We start from the raw sequence: 10,957 nt of genomic DNA on the forward strand, positions 1-10,957 counted from the left end.
GAGGAATTCTCTTACACCATACACAAATGTAAACTCAAAATGGATGAAGGATCTAAATGTGAAACAGGAATCCATTAAAATCATAGAAGAGAACACAGGCAGCAACCTCTTTGATGTTGGAAAAGGAACTTCTTTCAAGAACGTCTCTAAAGGCAAGGGAAACAAAAGAAAAATGAACTATTGGGATTTCGTCAAGATAAAAAGCTTCTGAACAGCACAGAAAATAATACACAAAACTAAAAGGCACCCAGCAGAATGGGAGAAGATATTTGCAAATGGCATTACAGATAAACAGGTGGTATCCAAGATCTATACAGAATTTCTCAAACTCAGTACCCCCAAAACAAACAGCCCAGTCAAGAAACGGGCAGAAGTCATGAACACACACTTCTCCAAAGAAAATATACAAATGGCTAACAGACACATGAAAAAATATTCCATATTACTTGCCATCAGGGAAATTAAAATCAATACCACAATGGGATACCACCTTACACCAGTCAGAATGGCTAAAGGTAAGAAAACAGAAAGCTACAAATGTTGGTGAGGATGAGGAGAAAGGAGAATGCTCTTATACTCTTGGTGGGAATGGAAGCTGGTACAGCCAGTCTGGAAAACAGGATGGAGGTTCCTGAAGACATTAAAAATACAGCTACCCTATGATCCAGGAATTGCACTACAAGGTATTCACCCCAATGATACAGATGTAGATAAACAAAGGGGCATATGCACCCCAATGTTCATAGCAACAATGTCCACAATAGCCAAACTGTGGAAAGAGACAAGATGCCCTTCAACAGATGAACAGTGAAGAAGATGTGGTTCATATATACTATGGAATATTACTCAGCCATCAGAAAGGGTTTGAACTGGAAGGTATTATGCTAAGTGAAATAAGTTCAAGTAGAGAAAGACAATTATCATATGATTTCACTCATATGTGGAACATAAAGAATAGTGCAGAGGACCACAGGGGAAGGGAGGGAAAACTGAATGATAAGAAATCAGAGAGGGAGACAAACCATGAGAGTCTCTTGACTCCGGGAAACAAACTGAGGGCTCTGGAAAGGGAGGTGGGTGGAGGGATGGGGTAACTGGGTGATGGGCATTAAAGAGGGCATGTGATATGATGAGCATTGGGTGATACACTCAACTAATGAATCATTGGACATTATATCAAGAAGTCATGATGTACTATACCTTGGCTAATTGAATTTTAATTAAAAATATTTATTTATTTGAGAATGCTAGGGAGAAAGAACGCATGAGCAAGGGGGAGTGGGAGAAGCAGACTCCCCATTGAGCAGAGAACCTTATGTGGGGCTCAATCCCAGGACCCAGGGAACATGACCTGAGCTGAAGGCAGACACTTAACGTACTGAGCCTCCCAGGGGCCCCTAAAGTATAGTATCTTAAGTGAAGTTATGCACCTTAAATATATATGATTTTTGTCAATTATGCCTAAATAAATCTGAAAAAAAAACCAAACATAAGACTTATTACAAGCTGAAAGTTGGTAATTTATACTGGAAATGTCAAATGTGAGTTGCATGAGTGACCAGTGAATAGTGGCTATGGCATTTTTTACCATCTTCACCATTGCCACTAAAATCAACATAGTTACCATCATATCATTTTTATCCACACATCTGTCATCCTTGGATTTCTCAGGGACATTGTTCCCAAAAAGTTTCAAAACACACATTGATTTTCACAGGCATCCTATGTTGCTATCACAGATGAAATTATTATTGCACTGGAAATTTAATGGCAGGCAATGAAATTTTTAAAAGAAATGCAATGTTAAACACAGAAGCCTTACATTTGGGCAAAATATGTATTAAAAAATAGTCATAACATGTCACTATTCCTATGAATGCCTGAATTATTTCCAGAAGGTGTCATTTACATTCAGAAAATATTGTCTCCATAGACAGATATATTTACTCATTAGTATTTGAGTATTATTGTAAATTCCATCTTATACTTTTGAATAAAATCTAGGCAAGAAATCATTTAATTAGAAATGACAGATGCATGTAAGGAAAAACACCGCATAAGAAAATAATATGTTTATCCTGGGAAACATTTAACCACTTTGCACTCATTGGCAAAATGCCCCCCACATCAAATCCAGGATAGAAATAGGAAATGCTTATTTTCTATGATCACTGTTGATGATTTGGACTCCTACATGTATCTGAATTCATTGAATTTCATGTGAGCCCAACTAAAGCCTACCCAATATGACTCAACCCTGTCTCTTACAAAGACCCCCATTTCCCTCCCATCCAGAGAGCACATTTATGAACTAGCTCCTAAACCATTTTCTATTGTAAACAGTGCATCTGTGTTCACTCAAACTCCAGTTAAAATCTTGCATTTCCAAACTTGACCAACTCTTAAATAGATTACATCACCCATTTCCCTAACTGACAACCTTAAAGTGGAATGATTTCAATTCAGTCAATAATCTACAATCCCAAAGAATTAGCCCGGTAGTATCAACAGCTACATGATCACATCATCTGCATGCATTAAAACAGCTCTACTTCTGTAAAATTAAATGTATGCTACATATGCCATACTAAAGCATTCTTTATTTAGCAGAAAACTCCCCTTCTGCAGGGCGTCCATTACAGGCTCTGAACTCAATGTATCTTTCTTTTTTCAATGGATAATGTGTTTGTTTCAAATTCAATTATTTTTCTAAAAATGCCTTGGTCCAGACAACATTTTCAGTTCCATTTGCATTCATAGATTTAGTATAATATTTTGTCAGAGAGAATCATTATTATTTTTAAAGTGACCATATTTCATGAGCAGAGTATCATTTAGTGTAGACCTTAGTTTGATTTACCATAAATCCAGAAGTTTATATATGTTCATAGATAATATCAACCATTGATTATAATATCAATTCCAGCATATTTACTACCATTTCACAATAGACTATAAGGTATAACACCAATTCTTTCAAGAATTGTATAACATTTTGTTTTAGGTTTAAAGAAAGCTCATTTTTTCAAGGACATAAATATGTAAGCTATCTATTTACTTCTTCATTTTTAATCATATATCTAATATAAAAATGTGAAATATATAAAAATATAATATATAATATATATATTATATGAAATACACATAATATCTATCTATATCTATCTCTATATATATATCTTTTAATTCAACTTCAGTCAAATAAAATGTTTCTTTGAATTTCCATAGTTAATTAGAATGTTTGAATGTATCAATTGCTATTCTAATACTTTATTAAAATGGTTTTTTATTAATTCTGATTAAAATTATCTTAAGCATTCACAGAAGTATCTCAACCTTAAATGGTAAATAAAAATAAAAATACCATAAGACACGTATCTTTTATTATCCTGCACATATACAAACTTACTGGTTTGGATAACTGACATTGGTCCTCCAGTAGTCACATGAACAATATCATTTTTCTGAATAGACATCTTCGAATATTTTTCAAAACAGTGTTTATATTTATCTCTCATCCCTGCCCTTGACATTTTAAGTAACTCCATAAAGACTAAACAGCAATCATGATTTCAGGACATCTTTGGAGATTAATGATAGCACGTGGTGTTTTCTGTGTGTTCACTGGGGAATGTTCACTGAGACATGAAAAATTCAGGTTAAATCACCAATAGCTCAGCACGGCCTCAGGACAACGTTTAGAAATGAGTTCTGATAATTTGTGTAGATGTTTTAATAGCCATGTTAAAGGTCAATTCAGTGGGTAAACAAATATATTTATTCAGACTTTTTAAATATTATGTCTCTCATGTATAACTTCTTTATATATTTTGGATATTAACCTCTTATTGGATATATCATTCCAAATATCATCTCCCATTCAGAAGGTTGCCTTTTTGTTGATGGTTTCTTACACTGTGCCAAAAAAATGATGTAGTCCCAAAAGTTTAATGTGTATTTTTGCTGCTTCTGCTAGAGAAGTCATATATAGAAATATGTCTCTATGGCCAATGCCAAGGTAGTAATTTCCTTTTTGATTAATTTTTGAGAAAATCCATTTTGAATTTATATTTGTGTATGGTGTAAGAAAATGGTTTATTTTAATTCTTTTGGATTAAGCTGTCTAGTTTACAGAGCACCATTTACTGAAGAGACAGTCCTTTCCCCCTTTGGATATTTGTATCCCCTTTTTTGTAGATTAATTGACCCCATATGTGTGGGTTTATTTCTGAGCTAATTTGTTGTATTGATCTATGTGTCAGTTTCTGTGCCAGATCCATATGTTTGTTGTTGTTGTTGTTTTAATAATTTAGCTTTGTAGTAGCTTGAAATCTGGGATTGCGATACCTCCAGCATTGTTCTTTCTTTCTTTTTTTTTTTTCACCTCAAGATGGCCATGGTTGTTGGGGTACCACTCCATTTTGATTACTATTGTTTTATGTTTAATTTTCAAAACAGGAACTTCCCATCTTATTCTTTTCCAAAGTTGTTTTGGTGCATGAAGTTTCCTCTATTCTGTTACTGTGGTGCATTATATATATCCCGGCATTCCAGGATTAAATCCAACTAGGTCACAATGTATAAGGCTTTTATGTACTGATGAATTCTGAGTGCCAGTATTTTATGAGACTTTTATATAAAGACTGATATTCAAACCAATATCATTTTTGGCTTTGGTATCAGGGCAATGTTGGCCTCATGGAATGATTTATATGTATTCTCCTCTCTTCTGATTTTTGCAAGAGTTTGAAAAGAATTCGTTTTAATTTTTGTACAGAATATACAAATATGGCCCTGCCTTCATTTTTATTAGTGCATTTGTTCTGTTCCAATGTTCCATTGCTTCTCCCTAGTAAATTTTTCATTGTAGTTTTTCTTTTTTTCACCTTTAGAATTTCTGATTGCCTTTTGTTTTTAAATTCATATCTCTTTGGTTTAATCTCATTTTACTTGCATGACATTTTAAACAAAATTCCTTTATTTATCTGTGTTTTTATTTACCTACTTGATCATATAAAAGTCAGTTTAAACTTTTTTCCTGGCAATTATTACATTTGTGTTTCCTCAAGGACAGTTTCTGTCAATGTATGCACTAGGTTTTTCTACTTCTTTGTAAGCCTTGTGATTTTGTTGTTGGTGGTGGTAGTGTCAAAAAAAATGGGCATTGGAAATTAAAAAAAAAAGCCATCTATCCCAGTTTCCTCAGACTTCTTATGTCCATCACTATAATACCATACAAGTAGTTTTACTGCCTTTAAACTCCTCTGTGCTCTGCCAATTTATTCCTCCCAAAGCCATGACCCTGGCAACCTACTGAACTTTTAATGTTTCCATACCTCTGCTCTTTCCAGAATATTTTACAATTGGAATTATACAGCATATAGTGTTTTCAGATTGGCTTCTTTCACTTAATATGCATATAAAGTTCCTCCATGCCTTAACATTAATTGATAACATATCTTTTTATCACTGGATAATATCCCATCATTTAGGTACACCACCAATTATCCGTTAACCAAATGAAGAACATCTTGTTAGCTTCCAAGGTTTTTCAATTACAAATAAAGCTGCTGTAAACATCCGTGTGTAGATTTTTGTGTGGATATATTTTCAAGTTTTGTGGACTGCTGGATTGTATGGTTAAGATATGTTTAGTTTATTAAGAAAGTGTCAAATTATCATCTGAAGTAGTTGTGTCATTTTGCAACCCTGACAGCAACAAATGATCACTTCTGCTGTGCCACATCAGCAGCAGCATTTAGTCTTGTTGTTGCCTGGATATTGACCTTTCAAATAAGTATGTAGTGTCTGTTCATATCTTCTGCCCATTTTTTTATTTGATTATTTGTTGCCCGTGTATTGAGTTTGAGAAGTTCTTTGTAGATCTTGGATACCAGTCTTTTATCTGTAGTGTCATTTGCAAATATCTTCGCCCATTCTCTGGGCTGCCTCTTAGTTTTCTTGACTGTTTCCTTAGCTTTTTATCTTGATTAAGTCCCACAAGTTCATTTTTTCTTTTGTTTCTCTTGCCTTTGGAGATGTGTCATGAAAAAAGTTGCTGTGGCTGATGTCGTAGAGGTTGCAGCCTATGTTCTCCTCTAGGATTTTGATGGATTCCTGTCTCACGTCGAGGTCTTTCATCCATTTGGAGTTTATCTTTGTGTATGGTGTGAGAGAGCGGTCAAGTTTCATTCTTTTGCATGTAGCTTTCCAATTCTCCCAGCACCATTTATTGAAGAGACTGTCTTTTTTTCCACTGGATGTTTTTTTCTACTTTGTCAAAGATTAGTTGCCCAAAGAGCTGAGGGTCCATTTCTGGGTTCTCTATTCTGTTCCATTGGTCTATGTGTCTGTTTTTGTGCCAGTACCATGCTGTCTTTGTGATCATGGCTTTGTAGTATAGCTTGAAATCTGGCAATGTGATGCCCCCAGCTTTGTTTTTCTGTTTCAACAATTCCTTGGTGATTTGGGGCCTTTTCTGATTCCAAACCAATTTAAGGGCTGTCTGTTCCAGTTCTTTGAAAAATGTCATTGGTATTTTGATTGGGATGGCATTGAAAGTGTAGATTGCTCTGGGTAGAAGATATGAACAGACACTTTTCCAATGAAGACATACAAATGGCTAACAGACACATGAAAAAATATTCAACATCATTAACCATCAGGGAAATTCAAATCAAAATCACATTGAGATACCACCTTACACCAGTTAGAATGGCAAAACTTGACAAAGGCGGAAACAACAAATGTTAGAGAGGATGTGGAGAAAAGTTATCCCCCTTACGCTGTTGGTGGGAATGCAAGTAGTTACAGCCAGTTTGGAAAACAGTGTGGCGGTCCCTTAAAAAGTTAAAAATAGAGCTACCCTATGATCCAGGAATTGCACTACTGGGTATTTACCCCAAAGATACAGACATAGTGAAGAGAAGGGCCATATGCACCCCAATGTTCATAGCAGCATTGTCCACAATAGCTAAATTGTGGAAGGAGCCTAGATGCCCTTCTACAGATGACTGGATTAAGAAGATGTGGTCCATATATACAATGGAATATAACTCAGCTCTCAAAACGAATGATTTCTCAACATTTGCTGCAATGGATTAAGAAGATGTGGTCCATATATACAATGGAATATTACTCAGCCATCAAAAAGAATGATTGCTCAACATTTGCTGCAACATGGATGGGACTGGAGGAGATAATGCTAAGTGAAATAAGTCAAGCAGAGTAAGACAATTATCATATTGTTTCACTCCTTTATGGAACATAAGAAGTAGGAAGATCGGTAGGAGAAGAAAGGGAAGAAGAAAGGGGGATGTAAACAGAAGGGGGAATGAACCATTAGAGACTGTGGACTCTAGGAAACAAATTGAGGGCTTCAGAGGGGAGGGGGGTGAGGGATTGGCATAGTCCAGTGATGGGTATTAAGGAGTGCACATATTGCATGGTGCACTGGGTGTTATATGCAACTAATTAATCATGGAACTTTACATCAAAAACTATTGGTTTAATGAATGGTGACTAACATAATATAATTAAAAATATTTAAAAAAAACAAATAAGCATTTAGTAATATCTTATTCCTGTTTTAAATTGCATATAACTGATGGCATATAATGTGAAATATTGTTTTGTATGCTTATTTGCCATCTGTTTAACTTCTTCAATGACTTGTCTATTATGGCTTTAGTCTGTTTTCTTAATTATTTTCTTCAATGTTGATTTTAAAAGTTCTTTGTATATTTAGAAAACAGTTTTTATCAAATGTGTCTTTTAGGAAGTTAATCCTTTTATCAATATATTCTGAGTCTGCGGTGCCACGGCACCGTTGATTTGTTGACTTGGGAGAAGGATGAGGCACAGACAGGTTAGCTTGCGAAAGAGAGCGTGGGTGCAGGGGACGACCACCATGACTGATCACCCCGAACAGCTGCAACCTCATGTATTTATTGGCAAGAATCAACAACAATCCCAATCCCAATCAAGGGAGTAATCTTATTACATTCCAGTGAATAGTAGTGCATCATGCGGAAGGTCATGGGATCATATGATGTAACGTTTAGCAAGTGAGGCCTATTCTTAAATGTGTTTCTATGGACCCTGTGGGCTATTGTCAAGAGAAATCAGGTTTCAGCAGTGTTCTGCCCTGAAACAGTTGGGCATTTCCAACTGTTGGAAAAGCCAGGCATTCCGGGCTTGTGGGCAAGCCGGGAGTTCCCAGTTGCTGTGTGAGCCGGACATTCCCAGCCGCTTGGCTCTGACATTTACACTGAAGCCTGCAAGGTCACAAACATGTTTTCCTATTATATCCATAACATAAGTTTACGGACAGCGGCTGCTGCATTTCCCCATTTTTCTTTGTGCAGAAGCAGGTAGGCGGACTTGGCCACTTCGCATTCCATCAGTCATTGGAAGGCTCTTCTTTGGCATCTGAGGACTAAGCATATTACAAACAAAGAGATAAAAAGTAATAATAGAGCTCCTAGAAGGCTAGTACCATTATTGTTAAACCACTGGAAAAAATTTGAAGGGGACAGTGTCCCATCAATATTTTCCGCCAAGCTTAAGCGTGGTACATCTCGTAAGTCAGCATGAGTGATGCCTTGAATGGTATCTCGTAGTTGCTGAATATCAAGAGTTAAACTGTTACCATAATGGTAGATATATGTCTTCAAACTTTCTCCCAACGAATCTCAGTTGCATTGTAACAAAAAGGAGTAACACAAAACGTTGTGACATTCCAGTCACAAAGAAGGCACATGTGCAATTTAATATTTTGAATTTCATCTCCCAGATATGTCATAGCATATTCTAGATCTGAGAGCCATTCACTCATTCTTTGACCAATAATAATTTGTTGACTTCATGCCCTGCTGGCATTGTGATGCCAATCTTGCACAAATCTTGTCGTTTGTACTGTTTGATGCAATGCTGTTCCTGCCACCACAGCCGTGGCAGTGATGGCAATAATGCTAAAAAAGGTCATAATAAGTAGTCCTATAAACCTTTTTGTGCATCGGACCCACTCTGTAGGACCGTTAGCAAGGCATGCATGTCCAGAGAACTCTCCCATAGATGGGGGTGTTCAACGGGTATCCATATTCCAACTTGCTTTCATGCTAACAAGGTGATTGATTGGTCAGTATTTATGTTACGATTTAGGCAGGTATATAACCTGCAATTTGTGCAAAAAAGCTCTTTTTGGAACATATCCAATTTAAGGGATCTTACTACCAACACATATGGGTCTCTCACACAATGTTGAATATAGTCCTTATCAACTGCCTGAAAGCTTAAAGTATAGTTTTCATCTTAACGATAGGTCCCATTCCAGATCTTAATAGGGGACTTTGCCACAGCAAGTTTCCATAAATATTTCTGTCTTTTTCTGTCCATAAAAGGAGAGGCGGCGGCTAATCCATCTCCATGCCATATTATAGGGCCATCAGAAATAGTATAAATGGTGGTATGATAAGTACATACCCTCGTGAGGCTCGATGATGAGAGCAGTGCCTACCAGTATAATTAGAGACTGCGAACCCCTTGGGGGACCAGTCCCATACTACTCCATAGGAATCATTAATTAATATACTGGGATGATTTGCTCTACATTCTTCCCAATTGGGCTGAATTCCTTCATCCGACCACACTCTGGCCATTTTACATTTAGGTATCAGTGGGATTTCAATGTTTTCTTCAGTAAAATTGTAGGCAAAGCCCACAGTAGATATCAAATAAAGTTGCATCCTAGAGGAATTAATGTCTCCAGGAGAGGTCACCAGCCATCCTTGGTTTAATGGTCTTAGGCAATCTTCATAACGGTCAATACATACAGGTCTTGTATTAAAGCCCAATGTGATATTAATTTCTTGTCCTTCTTCTTTAGGGAAAATCGGGAGTCTAGGTTTTGCTATCCCTGGGATCCATTTAGATCCATTAATGTATACAGGGATGGCATCATCCTCCCATTCAATTGGCCAGATAAAAGGGGGATTGGGTACATAGGCCCAATAAGTAAAATTGGTGGCTGATGCCATGTGACAAAGTGGGATACTTACGGCTACCGTCAATAAGGGCATCATAGTAACAGCCATATTGCTAGGGGTAAAGGGCTGCTGTTCATTATGCAGCACATCTTCTGCTTTCTGGGTCAGCTTCTTGATCTGACCCCAGGTGGGTATCTTTGCCTTCTTGGTCCCTGGCAGCGTGATCTTGGTGGTCTGTAGGGTAAGGCCCTTGAAACTGATTATCAGAGGCACTGGATTGAACATGAATCTCCTCCGCTTGCTCATGTCGAAACTTTAATAAATGAGAGGGGACCCAAACTGGCTTGATAGCATCATCTGGCATTACACAAGCATAGCCTTTTCCCCAGGTAATTAGAGTTCCAGGAAACCATTGAATAAATTGTACATCCTTCCACCAGACAGGAGGGGACTAAAAACGTGATTTCAGATGAGAGTTATGAAAATGTCTGTCAACAGCAGTAGAGTCATTCTCATCTCGATTCAAAAAATTTAAAGTAAATAAGGTTTTTACCAACATCTCATGTACTCCCCCTTTTTGTTTTTGTAATTGTAATTTGAGGAGTTGGTTGGCTCTTTCCACTATACCTTGTCCTTGGGGATTATATGGGATGCCTCTGGTGTGTGATATATTCCAGGCACCAAAAAATTCTCGTAGTTTGGCAGAGGTATAAGCAGGAGCATTATCTGTTTTGATACTTTTAGGAAGTCCTGTAACAGCAAAAGCACTGGTTAAAGTGTCAGATGACATGAGATGCTGATTCTCCAGCTTGAGCAGTAGCCCAAATAAATTGAGAGAATGTATCAATGGTGACATGAACAAAAGATGATTTACCAAATGGAGAATAATGGATGACATCCATCTGCCAGATTTCATTGGCTTGTAAACCACGGGGTTTAACCCCAGTTGTTTGAGACTGTGCATTCAATGT

The 10,957-nt window shown here is 36.9% G+C and overlaps 1 protein-coding gene across 1 annotated transcript; it reads right to left on the minus strand.

Moving 5' to 3' along the window:
• Positions 1-8,113: 8,113 nt before the first annotated feature.
• On the minus strand, positions 8,114-10,292 carry LOC148110176 (endogenous retrovirus group K member 113 Env polyprotein-like). Its single transcript, XM_087862479.1, has 3 exons — positions 9,484-10,292; positions 8,327-8,437; positions 8,114-8,276 (listed from the first exon to the last, which is right to left on the minus strand). Exons 1-3 carry the CDS (start codon positions 10,290-10,292, stop codon positions 8,114-8,116), a joined length of 1,083 nt encoding a protein of 360 aa, XP_087718605.1.
• Positions 10,293-10,957: the final 665 nt, after the last annotated feature.

This window comes from Ursus americanus, chromosome 5 (genome assembly GCF_024610735.1).
Source record: "Ursus americanus isolate L20-20 chromosome 5, mUrsAme1.1.p, whole genome shotgun sequence".
Classification (NCBI taxonomy): Eukaryota; Metazoa; Chordata; class Mammalia; order Carnivora; family Ursidae; genus Ursus; species Ursus americanus.